This window comes from Megalobrama amblycephala, linkage group LG7 (genome assembly GCF_018812025.1).
Source record: "Megalobrama amblycephala isolate DHTTF-2021 linkage group LG7, ASM1881202v1, whole genome shotgun sequence".
Taxonomy (NCBI): domain Eukaryota; kingdom Metazoa; phylum Chordata; class Actinopteri; order Cypriniformes; family Xenocyprididae; genus Megalobrama; species Megalobrama amblycephala.
In genome coordinates, this window is record NC_063050.1 from 13,846,776 (window position 1) to 13,866,139 (window position 19,364).

General features: G+C 38.1%; 2 protein-coding genes across 4 annotated transcripts in view; both read right to left on the bottom strand.

Moving 5' to 3' along the window:
• LOC125271747 (NACHT, LRR and PYD domains-containing protein 12-like) overlaps nucleotides 1-19,364 on the bottom strand; it is a 1,137,836-nt gene that overhangs the window by 58,753 nt on the left and 1,059,719 nt on the right. The window lies entirely within an intron of this gene.
• On the bottom strand, nucleotides 207-19,202 carry pi4k2a (phosphatidylinositol 4-kinase type 2 alpha). Its single transcript, XM_048196007.1, has 9 exons — nucleotides 18,719-19,202; nucleotides 13,620-13,820; nucleotides 13,212-13,343; nucleotides 3,101-3,254; nucleotides 2,912-2,973; nucleotides 2,709-2,808; nucleotides 2,398-2,531; nucleotides 2,224-2,283; nucleotides 207-1,085 (listed from the first exon to the last, which is right to left on the bottom strand). The coding sequence occupies exons 1-9, from the start codon at nucleotides 19,055-19,057 to the stop codon at nucleotides 924-926; spliced, it is 1,344 nt and encodes a 447-aa protein (XP_048051964.1). The 5' UTR covers nucleotides 19,058-19,202; the 3' UTR covers nucleotides 207-923.

The window sequence follows — 19,364 nt, forward strand, 5'->3', positions numbered from 1 at the left end:
TGTAGAGCTATGCTGGACACTAATCAATAGTGCTGATTATTTAATGTCTTCTTCTGTCACTTCGACAGACATTTACAAGCAATACGGATGACAACATGTAGCCGAAATCGATTTCTCTGAACACTACTACATGCACAAGAACAAGAGTTATTTTTCTCATTGTCACTAAGCTGGAACTTCCAATTAAATAGTTTTTGAAATAAAACTCAATTCTGTTCTTTTATTGAGTACTGCACTGTTATAGTTTTAGCATCTTTCATTAAATACATTACATACAAATTATACAGTCCATTGTCACGTTTTAAGGTCAGTTTTGTTGACACCTGTGAATACATTAAAAAAAATTACAATATCTTCTGATTTTCAAATGAAATCAAACAATGAGCAAAAAGAAGAATGATGTCACCGTGAGAATGGAACGTTCCAGTGTTTTTCTGCACATGCTCAGTTGAGCTCCGAGGAGACTCCGCCTCCAGGTTATGAACACCAGACACATGCACGTAAAAAAAAAAAAAAAAAAAAAAACAAAGGTAGAAAAATATAATGCTAATGGAAAAAGCAGAGGATAAAGTGTGACTTTTCAATGATTGTGAGAAGAACGAAACAGAAAAGGCCTATGAAGGACAGCTGAGCAGTAGTTCCAGTGCCGGGAGGGGGGAGTCAAGCATCAAGGTTTTACTACAGCAGAAAGTTTCTCCTTCACTGTCTTACTGACATGCAGGTCATTCTGAGCGCAGCTTTGAGTGTTTATACGGTGTAACAGTCAACGAGGCAATGCTCTCCTTCAGAATTATGTGTGGAAAGGGTTTCTCGTCAATTACTGGACCTTTTCCTACTCTCATTTGTTCCCAAAATTCCGATGAAAAAAAAAGAAAAAAAAAAGGCAACTAAAATCAGGTTGCACACACACATAAAAGCCCCCATCACCACCAGGTGAAGAAGGGTCTTCTGCTTTGGAAGCTCTGCGTGTAGGATTCACTGTTGGCCCGCTGCGGCGCCCGCGCCGTCTCCACGGTAACGGGCGGCATCTGCACCAGCTGCAGCGGCGTCTTGCCTTCACTCAGAGCCTGTCTGAGATTCAGGATCTAGAGGAACGCAGGACAGGGAATGAGCTGAAACATCTCAGAAAGAGCAGATGCATGTTTCTTCACATGCATTGAAAGAGATGTCAAGATTAAGAGCCGCTGGGCTAATATATTCAGAGACAAGCTGAAAAATGGGCATCAGTTTTTTTAAATGAAGCTGAATAGTTTATTTGATAACCTTATTAGAGTTCACATGAATCCTATCCCCTCTTGCAAACCTCTGTTTAAGAACATTTTCAACATTTAAATGATGCATTATGGCTGTATAATAGGGCCAAGCGAATTGGCCAAAAATATTATCAATATTTTTTCCCAAATCAATCACTATCGAAATTTAACAATATTAATTTCATACCATTAATGGTGAAGGAAGTGCATTAGACCTCAAGATTGAATGTAAACATAACTTGTTTGAGAAAGCTACCTTTTTATTTAGGAACCCATGAAGTCTGTTCTATAATCTGTTTTATTTATTTATTTATTTATTTTTATTTTTCTGGATTCTGTGTTCATCATCATCAAAATGGTGTCTAAAGAAATGAATTCATAAAACATTAACAATTTAATCAATCTTTTTAAAGGAAAATATAATCAACAAAAACATTTACAACAAAAACAAAAAATTAAACAATTTATATTAAATGGATTCTGTGTTTTATGATTTAATACAAATTCATCACCATCAAAATGGTGTCTAATAAAATTATTTCATAAAATGTTAATCAACCTTTTAAAATGTTATGAAAAGAAAATGTAGCAATTAATTTACATCAAAACACTGCATTTTTATTTTTGTCAAATAATGTGCTGCAAAACATAAATACTATGTAAACCAAAACATGGAAGAAAAAATATATGATTTTCCTTGAAATTATTATTATTATTATTAGAAGTACATTTTACTATACAATAGTAATAAAATAATATTCAAGATAATTTCAAGATAAACCAAACTTTTATTTTGGCATATTTGACATCAGCTAGCTGAAATGCTTGTGACAATATTTGTTTTTCTCAATAAATATCAATACTGATTTATTGCCCAGCCCTACTGTATAATACCATAATACTATAAAGCAGATTAGTGCTTTCAGTGTCTTCAAACACAACTAAAATCTAGTGGTTGTTAAAGACTCACCTGCCCCCTCATTACTGAGACCTGCTTCTTGAACTGTCCTCTGTCAAAACCCGGATCTTTCTGTCAACGTTAATGTAAATATAATGTCAAAACTAAGCATTCATTTAGTAAAATAGTACTAATGATAGACAAACATACCAGCGAGTCCCTAGCTGAATTTCAAAGTGATCTCACCTTAAAAAGCTCATATAGATCTTCTTCAAGGTCTTTGGTGAAGTTTGGGTCGGAAAATTTGGGAAGAACTAAATCTCGGATCTCTTGTGAAAAGGCAACTTTAGCCTGTGGCAGCCACGCCCAGTAAAACGGGTCTACAGGAAACACATTCAACAAAAACACTGAACTGAGTGCGGACAAACTACAACAAATGAATGAAAACACATCAAGTTACAGTGATGAAGTTTGTATTTAACACTTATCAAGAATATTACAATGTGATTGGCCAGTAGATGGCCATGTGCTTGTGAGGTGGATGATGATTGGCTTACAGGCTCTCCATGAATCCGGGTGTTTGAGAGGGAAGGCTAGACCATTGTCAATGGCTGCCAGCTTGATGATGGGTTCCTTCACTACCACCCAATCACTGTCCTGGAGGAGAAAACCATTTGATAAGCACAAACATGTACATAAAAACACAAGAACAGGATTGAAAATCACCCATAAAAATCTAAAATAGCAGCTGGTCACTCACTCTGTTGCTTGATGTATCCATCGGATAGTCATATTTTATGAGCCAGTTGTCATTTCCTCGGTCTACAGGTCCACGTAACCACACACACACACAGACAATTATTTGTTAAAATAAAGACAATACATAGTTAAAATGGGTTTTTGTCCATTTGTTTGACCTTTATTTTTCCTGAGTGATTTCTATGGTTACCTGTGTTTCTAATTATGTAATCCAGCACCACCAGTCTCTCAAACTGTAGCTGGAGTTGGCGATTAGTGTTTTCAGGTAAAGGCTCCGCCTCGAACCGCCGCAGCCAGAAATCTGCATCTTTATACCCCTCTACGAAGATCTGGAATGAGCCCACCTACAACAGCCAATAGAAACGAGTTCTTAAACCTACAACAGCCAATAGAAATAAGTTTGCAAACCTACAACAGTTAATAGAAACGAGTTTGCAAAATTACATCAGCCAATACGAACGAGTTCAGTAACCTACATCAGCCAATAGAAACGAGTTCGCAAACCTACAACAGCCAGTAGAAACGAGTTCACAAACCTACAACAGTTAATAGAAACAAGTTCAGAAACCTACATCAGCCAATAGAAACGACTTCGTAAACCTACATCAGCCAATAGAAACGAGTTCGTAAACCTACATCAGCCAATAGAAACAAGTTCGCAAACCTACATCAGCCAATAGAAACGAGTTCGCAAACCTACAACAGCCAGTAGAAACGAGTTCGCAAACCTACAACAGTTAAATAGAAACAATTTCGGAAACCTACATCAGCCAATAGAAACGAGTTCACAAACCTACAACAGTTAATAGAAACAAGTTCGCAAACCTACATCAGCCAATAGAAACAAGTTCACAAATCTACATCAGCCAATAGAAACGAGTTCGCAAACCTACAACAGCCAGTAGAAACGAGTTCGCAAACCTACATCAGCCAATAGAAACGAGTTCGCAAACCTACATCAGCCAATAGAAACGAGTTCGCAAACCTACAACAGTTAATAGAAACAAGTTCGCAAACCTACATCAGCCAATAGAAACGAGTTCGCAAACCTACAACAGTTAATAGAAACAAGTTTGCAAACCTACATCAGCCAATAGAAACGAGTTCGTAAACCTACAACAGTTAATAGAAACAAGTTCACAAACCTACATCAGCCAATAGAAACGAGTTCGCAAACCTACATCAGCCAATAGAAACGAGTTCGCAAACCTACAACAGTTAATAGAAACAAGTTCACAAACCTACATCAGCCAATAGAAACGAGTTCGCAAACCTACATCAGCCAATAGAAACGAGTTTGCAAACCTACATCAGCCAATAGAAACGAGTTCGCAAACCTACAACAGTTAATAGAAACAAGTTTGCAAACCTACATCAGCCAATAGAAACGAGTTCGCAAACCTACAATAGTTAATAGAAACGAGTTCGCAAACCTACATCAGCCAATAGAAACGAGTTTGCAAACCTACATCAGCCAATAGAAACGAGTTCGCAAACCTACAACAGTTAATAGAAACAAGTTTGCAAACCTACATCAGCCAATAGAAACGAGTTCGCAAACCTACAACAGTTAATAGAAACAAGTTCACAAACCTACATCAGCCAATAGAAACGAGTTCGTAAACCTAAAACAGCCAATAGAAACGAGTTCGCAAACCTACATCAGCCAATAGAAACGAGTTCGTAAACCTAAAACAGCCAATAGAAACGACTTCGTAAACCTACATCAGCCAATAGAAACGAGTTCGTAAACCTAAAACAGCCAATAGAAACGAGTTCGCAAACCTACAAGGGCCAATAGAAACGAGTTCGCAAACCTACAACAGCCAATAGAAACGAGTTCGCAAACCTACAAGGGCCAATAGAAACGAGTTCGCAAACCTACAACAGTTAATAGAAACGAGTTCGCAAACCTACATCAGCCAATAGAAACGACTTCGTAAACCTACAACAGCCAATAGAAACGAGTTTGCAAACCTACATCAGCCAATAGAAACGAGTTCGCAAACCTACAACAGTTAATAGAAACAAGTTTGCAAACCTACATCAGCCAATAGAAACGAGTTCGCAAACCTACAATAGTTAATAGAAACGAGTTCGCAAACCTACATCAGCCAATAGAAACGAGTTTGCAAACCTACATCAGCCAATAGAAACGAGTTCGCAAACCTACAACAGTTAATAGAAACAAGTTTGCAAACCTACATCAGCCAATAGAAACGAGTTCGCAAACCTACAACAGTTAATAGAAACAAGTTCACAAACCTACATCAGCCAATAGAAACGAGTTCGTAAACCTAAAACAGCCAATAGAAACGAGTTCGCAAACCTACATCAGCCAATAGAAACGAGTTCGTAAACCTAAAACAGCCAATAGAAACGACTTCGTAAACCTACATCAGCCAATAGAAACGAGTTCGTAAACCTAAAACAGCCAATAGAAACGAGTTCGCAAACCTACAAGAGCCAATAGAAACGAGTTCGCAAACCTACAACAGCCAATAGAAACGAGTTCGCAAACCTACAAGGGCCAATAGAAACGAGTTCGCAAACCTACAACAGTTAATAGAAACGAGTTCACAAACCTACATCAGCCAATAGAAACGACTTCGTAAACCTACAACAGCCAATTGAAACGAGTTCGCAAACCTACAACAGCCAATAGAAACGAGTTCGCAAACCTACAAGGGCCAATAGAAACGAGTTCGCAAACCTACAACAGTTAATAGAAACGAGTTCGCAAACCTACATCAGCCAATAGAAACGACTTCGTAAACCTACAACAGCCAATTGAAACGAGTTCGCAAACCTACAACAGCCAATAGAAACGAGTTCGCAAACCTACAAGGGCCAATAGAAACGAGTTCGCAAACCTACAACAGTTAATAGAAACGAGTTCGCAAACCTACATCAGCCAATAGAAACGACTTCGTAAACCTACAACAGCCAATTGAAACGAGTTCGCAAACCTACAACAGCCAATAGAAACGAGTTCGCAAACCTACAAGGGCCAATAGAAACGAGTTCGCAAACCTACAACAGCCAATAGAAACGAGTTTGGAAACCTACAACAGCCAATAGAAACGAGTTCGCAAACCTACATCAGCCAATAGAAACGAGTTCGTAAACCTACAACAGTTAATAGAAACAAGTTCACAAACCTACATCAGCCAATAGAAACGAGCTCGCAAACCTACATCAGCCAATAGAAACGAGTTTGCAAACCTACAACAGTTAATAGAAACAAGTTCACAAACCTACATCAGCCAATAGAAACGAGTTCGCAAACCTACATCAGCCAATAGAAACGAGTTCGCAAACCTACATCAGCCAATAGAAACGAGTTCGCAAACCTACAACAGTTAATAGAAACAAGTTTGCAAACCTACATCAGCCAATAGAAACGAGTTCGCAAACCTACAACAGTTAATAGAAACAAGTTTGCAAACCTACATCAGCCAATAGAAACGACTTCGTAAACCTACAACAGCCAATTGAAACGAGTTCGCAAACCTACAACAGCCAATAGAAACGAGTTCGCAAACCTACAAGGGCCAATAGAAACGAGTTCGCAAACCTACAACAGTTAATAGAAACGAGTTCGCAAACCTACATCAGCCAATAGAAACGACTTCGTAAACCTACAACAGCCAATTGAAACGAGTTCGCAAACCTACAACAGCCAATAGAAACGAGTTCGCAAACCTACAAGGGCCAATAGAAACGAGTTCGCAAACCTACAACAGCCAATAGAAACGAGTTTGGAAACCTACAACAGCCAATAGAAACGAGTTCGCAAACCTACATCAGCCAATAGAAACGAGTTCGTAAACCTACAACAGTTAATAGAAACAAGTTCACAAACCTACATCAGCCAATAGAAACGAGCTCGCAAACCTACATCAGCCAATAGAAACGAGTTTGCAAACCTACAACAGTTAATAGAAACAAGTTCACAAACCTACATCAGCCAATAGAAACGAGTTCGCAAACCTACATCAGCCAATAGAAACGAGTTCGCAAACCTACATCAGCCAATAGAAACGAGTTCGCAAACCTACAACAGTTAATAGAAACAAGTTTGCAAACCTACATCAGCCAATAGAAACGAGTTCGCAAACCTACAACAGTTAATAGAAACAAGTTTGCAAACCTACATCAGCCAATAGAAACGAGTTCGTAAACCTACAACAGTTAATAGAAACAAGTTCACAAACCTACATCAGCCAATAGAAACGAGTTCGCAAACCTACATCAGCCAATAGAAACGAGTTTGCAAACCTACAACAGTTAATAGAAACAAGTTCACAAACCTACATCAGCCAATAGAAACGAGTTCGCAAACCTACATCAGCCAATAGAAACGAGTTCGCAAACCTACATCAGCCAATAGAAACGAGTTCGCAAACCTACAACAGTTAATAGAAACAAGTTTGCAAACCTACATCAGCCAATAGAAACGAGTTCGCAAACCTACAACAGTTAATAGAAACAAGTTCACAAACCTACATCAGCCAATAGAAACGAGTTTGCAAACCTACATCAGCCAATAGAAACGAGTTCGCAAACCTACAACAGTTAATAGAAACAAGTTTGCAAACCTACATCAGCCAATAGAAACGAGTTCGCAAACCTACAACAGTTAATAGAAACAAGTTCACAAACCTACATCAGCCAATAGAAACGAGTTCGCAAACCTACAACAGTTAATAGAAACAAGTTTGCAAACCTACATCAGCCAATAGAAACGAGTTCGTAAACCTACAACAGTTAATAGAAACAAGTTCACAAACCTACATCAGCCAATAGAAACGAGTTCGCAAACCTACATCAGCCAATAGAAACGAGTTTGCAAACCTACAACAGTTAATAGAAACAAGTTCACAAACCTACATCAGCCAATAGAAACGAGTTCGCAAACCTACATCAGCCAATAGAAACGAGTTCGCAAACCTACATCAGCCAATAGAAACGAGTTCGCAAACCTACAACAGTTAATAGAAACAAGTTTGCAAACCTACATCAGCCAATAGAAACGAGTTCGCAAACCTACAACAGTTAATAGAAACAAGTTTGCAAACCTACATCAGCCAATAGAAACGAGTTCGCAAACCTACATCAGCCAATAGAAACGAGTTCGTAAACCTAAAACAGCCAATAGAAACGACTTCGTAAACCTACATCAGCCAATAGAAACGAGTTCGTAAACCTAAAACAGCCAATAGAAACGAGTTCATAAACCTACATCAGCCAATAGAAACGAGTTCGTAAACCTAAAACAGCCAATAGAAACGAGTTCATAAACCTACATCAGCCAATAGAAACGAGTTCATAAACCTACATCAGCCAATAAAAACGAGTTCATAAACCTACATCAGCCAATAAAAACGAGTTCATAAACCTACATCAGCCAATAGAAACGAGTTCATAAACCTAAAACAGCCAATAGAAACGACTTTGTAAACCTACATCAGCCAATAGAAACGAGTTCATAAACCTACATCAGCCAATAAAAACGAGTTTATAAACCTACATCAGCTAATAGAAACGAGTTCTTAAACCTACATCAGCCAATAGAAACGAGTTTGTAAACCTAAAACAGCCAATAGAAACGAGTTCGTAAACCTCCATCAGCCAATAGAAACGAGTTCGTAAACCTCCATCAGCCAATAGAAACGAGTTCGTAAACCTACATCAGCCAATAAAAACGAGTTCATAAACCTACATCAGCCAATAGAAACGAGTTCATAAACCTAAAACAGCCAATAAAAACGAGTTCGTAAACCTACAGAGAATAGAAACGAGTTCGCAAACCTACATCAGCCAATAGAAACGAGTTCGTAAACCTACAACAGTTAATAGAAACAAGTTCACAAACCTACATCAGCCAATAGAAACGAGCTCGCAAACCTACATCAGCCAATAGAAACGAGTTTGCAAACCTACAACAGTTAATAGAAACAAGTTCACAAACCTACATCAGCCAATAGAAACGAGTTCGCAAACCTACATCAGCCAATAGAAACGAGTTCGCAAACCTACATCAGCCAATAGAAACGAGTTCGCAAACCTACAACAGTTAATAGAAACAAGTTTGCAAACCTACATCAGCCAATAGAAACGAGTTCGCAAACCTACAACAGTTAATAGAAACAAGTTTGCAAACCTACATCAGCCAATAGAAACGAGTTCGTAAACCTACAACAGTTAATAGAAACAAGTTCACAAACCTACATCAGCCAATAGAAACGAGTTCGCAAACCTACATCAGCCAATAGAAACGAGTTTGCAAACCTACATCAGCCAATAGAAACGAGTTCGCAAACCTACATCAGCCAATAGAAACGAGTTCGCAAACCTACATCAGCCAATAGAAACGAGTTCGCAAACCTACAACAGTTAATAGAAACAAGTTTGCAAACCTACATCAGCCAATAGAAACGAGTTCGCAAACCTACAACAGTTAATAGAAACAAGTTCACAAACCTACATCAGCCAATAGAAACGAGTTTGCAAACCTACATCAGCCAATAGAAACGAGTTCGCAAACCTACAACAGTTAATAGAAACAAGTTTGCAAACCTACATCAGCCAATAGAAACGAGTTCGCAAACCTACAACAGTTAATAGAAACAAGTTCACAAACCTACATCAGCCAATAGAAACGAGTTCGCAAACCTACAACAGTTAATAGAAACAAGTTTGCAAACCTACATCAGCCAATAGAAACGAGTTCGTAAACCTACAACAGTTAATAGAAACAAGTTCACAAACCTACATCAGCCAATAGAAACGAGTTCGCAAACCTACATCAGCCAATAGAAACGAGTTTGCAAACCTACAACAGTTAATAGAAACAAGTTCACAAACCTACATCAGCCAATAGAAACGAGTTCGCAAACCTACATCAGCCAATAGAAACGAGTTCGCAAACCTACATCAGCCAATAGAAACGAGTTCGCAAACCTACAACAGTTAATAGAAACAAGTTTGCAAACCTACATCAGCCAATAGAAACGAGTTCGCAAACCTACAACAGTTAATAGAAACAAGTTTGCAAACCTACATCAGCCAATAGAAACAAGTTCACAAACCTACATCAGCCAATAGAAACGAGTTCGCAAACCTACATCAGCCAATAGAAACGAGTTCGCAAACCTACATCAGCCAATAGAAACGAGTTCGCAAACCTACAACAGTTAATAGAAACAAGTTTGCAAACCTACATCAGCCAATAGAAACGAGTTCGCAAACCTACAACAGTTAATAGAAACAAGTTTGCAAACCTACATCAGCCAATAGAAACGAGTTCGCAAACCTACATCAGCCAATAGAAACGAGTTCGTAAACCTAAAACAGCCAATAGAAACGACTTCGTAAACCTACATCAGCCAATAGAAACGAGTTCGTAAACCTAAAACAGCCAATAGAAACGAGTTCATAAACCTACATCAGCCAATAGAAACGAGTTCGTAAACCTAAAACAGCCAATAGAAACGAGTTCATAAACCTACATCAGCCAATAGAAACGAGTTCATAAACCTACATCAGCCAATAAAAACGAGTTCATAAACCTACATCAGCCAATAAAAACGAGTTCATAAACCTACATCAGCCAATAGAAACGAGTTCATAAACCTAAAACAGCCAATAGAAACGACTTTGTAAACCTACATCAGCCAATAGAAACGAGTTCATAAACCTACATCAGCCAATAAAAACGAGTTTATAAACCTACATCAGCTAATAGAAACGAGTTCTTAAACCTACATCAGCCAATAGAAACGAGTTTGTAAACCTAAAACAGCCAATAGAAACGAGTTCGTAAACCTCCATCAGCCAATAGAAACGAGTTCGTAAACCTCCATCAGCCAATAGAAACGAGTTCGTAAACCTACATCAGCCAATAAAAACGAGTTCATAAACCTACATCAGCCAATAGAAACGAGTTCATAAACCTAAAACAGCCAATAAAAACGAGTTCGTAAACCTAAACAGCCAATAGAAACGACTTCGTAAACCTACATCAGCCAATAGAAACGAGTTCGTAAACCTACATCAGCCAATAAAAACGAGTTCGTAAACCTACATCAGCCAATAGAAACGAGTTCGTAAACCTAAAACAGCCAATAGAAACGAGTTCGTAAACCTACATCAGCCAATAAAAACGAGTTCGTAAACCTACAACAGCCAATAGAAACGAGTTCGTAAACCTACAACAGCCAATAGAAACAAGTTCGTAAACCTAAAACAGCCAATAGAAACGAGTTTGGAAACCTACATCAGCCAATAGAAACGAGTTCGCAAACCTACAACAGTTAATAGAAACAAGTTCACAAACCTACATCAGCCAATAGAAACGAGTTTGCAAACCTACATCAGCCAATAGAAACGAGTTCGCAAACCTACAACAGTTAATAGAAACAAGTTTGCAAACCTACATCAGCCAATAGAAACGAGTTCGCAAACCTACAACAGTTAATAGAAACAAGTTCACAAACCTACATCAGCCAATAGAAACGAGTTCACAAACCTACATCAGCCAATAGAAACAAGTTCGCAAACCTACATCAGCCAATAGAAACGAGTTCGTAAACCTAAAACAGCCAATAGAAACGAGTTTGCAAACCTACATCAGCCAATAGAAACGAGTTCGTAAACCTAAAACAGCCAATAGAAACGACTTCGTAAACCTACATCAGCCAATAGAAACGAGTTCGTAAACCTAAAACAGCCAATAGAAACGAGTTCATAAACCTACATCAGCCAATAGAAACGAGTTCATAAACCTACATCAGCCAATAAAAACGAGTTCATAAACCTACATCAGCCAATAAAAACGAGTTCATAAACCTACATCAGCCAATAGAAACGAGTTCATAAACCTAAAACAGCCAATAGAAACGACTTTGTAAACCTACATCAGCCAATAGAAACGAGTTCATAAACCTACATCAGCCAATAAAAACGAGTTTATAAACCTACATCAGCTAATAGAAACGAGTTCTTAAACCTCCATCAGCCAATAGAAACGAGTTTGTAAACCTAAAACAGCCAATAGAAACGAGTTCGTAAACCTCCATCAGCCAATAGAAACGAGTTCGTAAACCTCCATCAGCCAATAGAAACGAGTTCGTAAACCTACATCAGCCAATAAAAACGAGTTCATAAACCTACATCAGCCAATAGAAACGAGTTCATAAACCTAAAACAGCCAATAAAAACGAGTTCGTAAACCTAAAACAGCCAATAGAAACGACTTCGTAAACCTACATCAGCCAATAGAAACGAGTTCGTAAACCTACATCAGCCAATAAAAACGAGTTCGTAAACCTACATCAGCCAATAGAAACGAGTTCGTAAACCTACATCAGCCAATAAAAACGAGTTCGTAAACCTACAACAGCCAATAGAAACGAGTTCGTAAACCTAAAACAGCCAATAGAAACGAGTTTGGAAACCTACAACAGCCAATAGAAACAAGTTCGTAAACCTACAACAGTTAATAGAAACGAGTTCATAAACCTACAACAGCCAATAGAAACGAGTTCGTAAACCTACAACAGCCAATAGAAACGAGTTCGTAAACCTACAACAGCCAATAGAAACGAGTTCGTAAACCTACAACAGCCAATAGAAACAAGTTCGTAAACCTACAACAGCCAATAGAAACAAGTTCGTAAACCTACAACAGTTAATAGAAACGAGTTCGTAAACCTACAACAGCCAATAGAAACGAGTTCGTAAACCTAAAACAGCCAATAGAAACGAGTTTGGAAACCTACAACAGCCAATAGAAACAAGTTCGTAAACCTACAACAGTTAATAGAAACGAGTTCATAAACCTACAACAGCCAATAGAAACGAGTTCGTAAACCTACAACAGCCAATAGAAACGAGTTCGTAAACCTACAACAGCCAATAGAAACAAGTTCGTAAACCTACAACAGCCAATAGAAACAAGTTCGTAAACCTACAACAGTTAATAGAAACGAGTTCGTAAACCTACAACAGCCAATAGAAACAAGTTCGCAAACCTACATCAGCCAATAGAAACAAGTTCGCAAACCTACATCAGCCAATAGAAACGAGTTCGCAAACCTACAACAGCCAAAAGAAACGAGTTTGCAAACATACAACTAGGTTTAAAAACAACTATTTTAAGAACTAAAATAGTATCACAGTGATGTTAGAATAACATTGTATAATAAATATACAACAGCCAAAAATAGTGAGTTTAGAAACATCTAAAATCTCTAATCTTCCTCCAGGCAGAAAGGTGGCGCTGTCACAATCCTTACCTTAGGTGGCAGGCCAATCCGGTGGAAGCGTTGGCCCACCTTGGGCACTTTTTCTAGAGCTAACCTCTTTCCTCGAGACTTTACTCGATCGATGGCGCTGTAATTAAATGTCTCACTTGCTAAATACACCACCTAAGAGAAAGAGAGCACAGAGAAGGCTTTATATAGGACACGTGTCTGTCTTATCTGACAACAGTCAGCAACAGCAATGTGTGAGAGTTTGAGGTAAAAGTTATGTTTAGCCGTGCGGTTGACAAGTTTGTTTTCAAGCGTGCCAACAACAGGAAACGAAAGAGGTTGACTAACAAGCACTAAACCATCACGACTATCATATTACTTTCTCACGTCCTCATTCACTTTGGTTTTGGTTTCAGTGAAGGTGCAGAAGTGTGGGTGTTGTTCTCATACCTTGGTGCGCGGCACAATGTTGAGTTCTAGTTTCTGGTCCACTAAACTGGCTCCGGCTTCTGACAGGTAGCCCTGATTCAGAACCAGACAGTCCCGGCCGAAACAGCACGGACAGCACAGTTTCTGCAGCCATTTGGTCCACTTGGGGTTCAGCTGGCCATACGGTTCCTCATTCTTTGGTTTGAAGACTCCGATGACCTTCTGTTGGAGTGAAAAGAGGTCATGTAAGGTCAGGTTTCCTGAAGCGGCATGCGCAGTCGTATCGTAAAGTGGAACACGACTCTTTAGCTTGTCGGTAAAATAACATTCATCTTTTGAGCAAATCAAGTGAAAAATCCCTTCAGTGCTACTGAACACTTTACATCTCAGTCCAAATTCACATTTACAACTTCATGCTAAACCAATTAAGCTACATTTTCAGCAAACACAGATGCTTTTCACTATCACTAGACACTTAATTTTGGCTAGAATTTAATGTAGTAGCATATTTTATGAACAAAGCAATCCCAGAATGCAGTAAAACCATCTAATATAGGAAATGTCCATTTTGAAGGAGAAATGTGTAATTGGAGGTAAAAACACTGCAACAACTAGAAGGCAACCATTTGTACACTAACGTTTGGCATCATGAAGATTTTTTAAGTAATTAATACTTTTAAAAACTTTTCACTTCACGCAAGGATCATGAAGTGTGATAGTAAAGACATTTATAATGTTACAAAATATTTATATTTCAAATAAATGCTGTTCTTTTTAACTTTCTATTAATCAAAGAATTCTGAGATAAAAATGCATCACAATTTTCACAAAAATATTAAGCAGCACAACCGGTTTCAACATTGATAATAATCAGAAATGTTTCTTGAGCAGCAAATCAGCATATCAGAATGATTTCTGAAGGATCAGGTGACACTGAAGACTGGAGTAATGATGCTGAAAATTCAGCTTTGATCACAGGAAGAAATTACATTTTACTATATATTCACATAGAAAACAGTTATTTTAAATTATAATAATATTTCACAATATTAATGTTTTTATTGCATTTTTCATCAAATAAATGCAGCTTAGGCTTAGCTTAAACATGAAAAAATCTTAACATCCCCAAACTTTTAAACCCCAAAAAAGTTAACTTAATAGTTACTACCTTATTTTCAGACACATTTACTAAAAGTGACCTTTAACAAAGACATCATCTGGTCTCCATGACTCATCTCTGATTTGATTTGAAGTGAATGAGAAACCGGCCATGCACACCACCTGACCATACATACGGTCATGTGCTTAATGACTCATGTGAGTTGCCTCACTAGTGAGCAGATGAAGCTTCCAGCGTGTTCACCGCTGAGAGGTCGAACACCAGCCCTGAAGAAAACAAAACGGCAAACTGACATCAGACCAAATCACTTCTGCCCCCTTCAGGCTGCAGTGTGAAGCAAAATCCAGTCTGACTAACTAGACAGAATGTGATGCTTATTAATCATCATGACTAATAATCATGTCCAGGCCAGATTCAAACTCTACCAAATAACTTCATAAATGAAAAATGAGTTGTTTGCAGCTTGTGTGCAGATAGAAGGTTTTTGGTCACTTCTGACAGAAAGCTCACAACCTTTTCAAATTAAGCATTCGACTCTTTAAACTATACAAAAATGAAACTAGTACATAGTGACACAATGGGCCAGAGAAGGAGTAACACTGGGAATCCCACAGAAAATATGTAGAAAATCTCAATTCCTCTTTATCTTGATGGAGTGAAACTGGAAGAGTCTGTTTGTTCAACTCCATCTTTTCTATAAGGATTAACTTTTACTCAGTTCTGCTGAACAGGCACAACAAAACAATCAGTCGGTTTGTGATAAATATAATCAATATAATCTTTGAATAATCACTGAACTTGATTCTCTACTAACCGGGTCAAAAGTGCGAGCCGAGAGTTTTGACGCTTTGTGATTCTGTGGCTGAATGAAAGAAGGCCAAACATACTCGTCTAACACACTGCGCTGCCATGATCGCAGAAGTCATATGGCAGAAATTAGGCGGTTTAACGCATGTGACAGGTCTTAAACCATGTCATACTGTGACTCTCTTGGTTATTCCACAGTTTCATTTAAAGTGAGGAACTGTACTGATGAAATTACCACCATTACTAAATCACCCTTCATTAGTTCTGTTTTTTTTCAACAAAGGAAAAGTATTGGTAAGTTATTTGTTTAATGATCAATGATGACGGCATTTGTCTCACAATCGAGGGAGCTGCCTATCTAGGTGAACAAACATTCCTCGAGTGACTAAAAAATGCTGTCTAGATAGTGAGCTCACTGAGTTTTGAGGCGTTCACATTTGCAGTTTATCAGCCATCAACCCCATAGTGGTCGAACACTACTTAAAACACACAAAAGTGCCGTGTCAAATCCAACTGAAGCTTATTAGATTAGACATTCAGACGCCAAAGGAGGGTGTTTATAGCCACTTGAATGAACACACTTCTCTCTGCTGTAATAATGGACATAAGTGTTGTTATTAACTAAACCTAAAACTATTAAAAAATCCTTTTTGATCATTGAAATCTGAAATAAAATAAAATATAAATTCTAGATTAAAAACTTAAATTCTAAAATGTTGCTTTATAAAACAAGTTTAGTCCTTTATAAGTACTAAAATTAATAAAAATTAATCTGAAATAAAAAATACAGCTGAATAGATACATTAAAAAAACTAATAAAAATGACAAAAGCATACTTAAATTAAAAGTAAAATGAAAATGAAAAATATAAAAATGATAAAAATTAAGTTAATTAATAATAAATACTATAAGTTATAACAGTGTACATGGAGAAATCTATTACTTCTGATCACTCTTGGCATTTAGAAAGTTACAGCCTGACTGATAACAGTGACCAATAAAAATATTCAGTCCATGTAATATTTAACTTGATTGTCTTAGTTTTATTGACACACGACATCTCATACTTCAGCCCAGTCTTCACTGACACTGCTGTCTTTTCTGTAAACCAATAAACAATGGAAACTCTACAATAAGGACCTGTTAATTCATGCATTTACTAACATTAAAAATGAGCAGAATTTATTCATCTTTGTTCACGCTAGTTAATAACAATACAACTTTAGTTCACGTTAGCTCAGGTCCATTAAATAATATTAACAGATACAACTTTTGATTTTCATAATGTATTAGTAAAACATTAACTGAGATTAAAACTGTGGTTGTAATTCAGTAATGCTTTGCAATACAGATGTAAGGTTGATCTCTTTTTAAAGAAGACACTCAGCAGATTATTGCCGAACTGAAAGCACTTAAAAAAATGAAAGTGTAAAAACGTTACAGAAGTTCAAATTTACTGTAAAGCCTATGTACTGTAATAAACATTTTATACAAAATATAAAATAATTTTTACTGTAAAAATTGCTATTTAATTAAAGCCATATGTCTAACCAAGTTGTGTTATCAAGTTGATATCAAAAAATGGAAGTTCCTATGAGATTTTGTTTAGATGTAGTACCAAAAACAGCCACCGGGTGAAACCATTTAATTTTTTTTTTTTTTTTTTTTTTTTTTTTTTTGATGTGTTATCCCGTAACAAATAAATACAATTCTGTTACAATATTAGTTCTATCTCAAAACAGTCACCAAATATGGAACCTTGAGTCTCAGGCCTTTCCAACGATATGTGACTCGTCAAGATTGGAAAAAGTTTTTATTATGAAATAGTTAAAATAATTTTGTAATATGAAACATGACACCGTCCACTAGGGGGAGGAGCCCGCTAAAAGGATGTAAAGTAGAGTTTCCATTGTAAAGCATTAGGGACTTTAAGCAGCAGCTGCTGATACAACGGCATTCTGTTGCACATGCGCAAATTTAACTGCTACTTCTTGCCGTTCTACTGTAACCGTCTACTACAGGAGAGTAGCCGATTTGCCGTAGTCGATAATACGTGACAGACTAGATAATTAAATGTTATGTTCTATGGTTATGTGGTATTTTAGTTGTATCTGTATGTCATTTGATGCCAAAAGCAACCATTCTCTTGCTTTTATTTGCATGTAATGTATTGTTTACTATGTCAAATAATTAAATGGTCCACGCCGTCCTATTTGTTGTTGCTCAGCGATTTTTGCGTTCTTTAGCTACGGCAGTTGACCGTTTACTTCCGGTCGCCATTGCCGTTCCATCAACAGCTGTTGCATAAAGTCCTAATGTCTGATTTCAAAACGGTTTTCACAGGATACATTTTGGGTGTTTAATCTCTCAAATGATACCTAATTTATGATGATTACTAAAATATGTATTAAGGAAAAAAAAAGGCAATAAATAAAGAGCACCAAGCAGTTAAGGGGTTTATAAAGTATATTTCATTGTTAGTTCATTTTAACTAATGTAGTTAACTTATGTTAACAAATGGAATCTTATAGTATTACCAATATAATAATTAATCTTCCTGATCAATTATGAGCTGTTAACCTTGTATTCATGTTTCATATAAAAGTAGTAGTGCGTATCTGATAAGAGCACAATCACTGCATGATGAAAACGCACTGCCGTTTCTCTGAAGAGAGAGAGAGAGCTTCAAAGAGAAAGTGCCAGTAAGCATTTTATTTATCGATCAAAGACCCAGTGAGCTGCCTACCTAGGCATCATGCCCAGAAATGCTGTCTAGATAGGCAGCTGACTAGATGTTGACCTACAGCCCTGATAAAGCTGCTGTCCTGTAGTCCTGTGCAATGACACAGCAATGAGTCCATCGACCCTTACCTCAATTTTACCTGTTTTTACTTCACACATCACATCAATTTTTATAATTAAGGATTGCACATATGGTTCTGAAACAGGGGTGAAGGTGTGAAAAACTTTCAATGTCACATTAATGTGATAAAAATCCATAAAAGTGCCTGCAGTTGAAGAACAACATCAATATTTGTCCAGTAAAAGCTCAAACTTCAGATCAGTGGTTTGCATCACTCGAGGCCTGACCTGATGACACAGCTGTTACTGAGATCTCTCACACACCACATGCTCAGATGCACATAAAACTGATCAGACGGGCTTATGTAATCGAGATATGATGAACTCTCACCCCTGTTGAATCTTTGACGAAGTAGCTGCCGCTGGAGCCCTGATAGATGCGCTCCGGGTAGATGCCCTCCTCGATGGCCCGCTCTGCCTTCCGGATGATCTCTCTAAACTCCGGATCCTCCGGGAACTCGTTCCTATGCGGGTCCCGGGGCGACGCGCCTCGATCTCGGTCCAGGAGCGGCTGTCGCTCGCGGCTGCGTCCGGGACTCCCAGCCGGCAGACGCACGACGGAGCCCGGCGTCCCTCCAAATCCGCCCCGGGGACTGGTCGGCTCGGTGGGACCGTAGCTGAAATCGTTGGAATCACGAAGCGGAGAAACTAGCGGGCTCGTTTCGTCCATTGCGGAGCAGGGAGAGAGGAGGAGATAGGGGGAATAGGGGAATTACCCGCGACAAACGTTTGTTTGTTGCTGTAATGAAATGATGCGGCTCCGTACAGCAAATCGCCAACAAACAAGTCACATGACAGCCAACTTCCGGATAGAGGCGGGGACGATGAGTGAGCGCAATGCCACTGGCCAATCAGCGCTTGAGAACTCGCTTGTTTTTCCATATGAACACGGTGATTGGTTAGAACTAGACCACCCACATCGAACATGTGACAAAGCACAACATCACCGGAGTTACACTGCAGTAATTAATGTTTTA

Coding starts and splice junctions, on each gene's coding strand:
- pi4k2a (XM_048196007.1), bottom strand. CDS start 19,057: ATGGACGAAACGAGCCCGCTAGTTTCTCCGCTTCGTGATTCCAACGAT. Junction 13,344..13,619: donor ACATTGTGCCGCGCACCAAG/GTATGAGAACAA, acceptor TCTTTCTCTTAG/GTGGTGTATTTAGCAAGTGA. Junction 2,809..2,911: donor TGGATACATCAAGCAACAGA/GTGAGTGACCAG, acceptor TTTCTCCTCCAG/GACAGTGATTGGGTGGTAGT.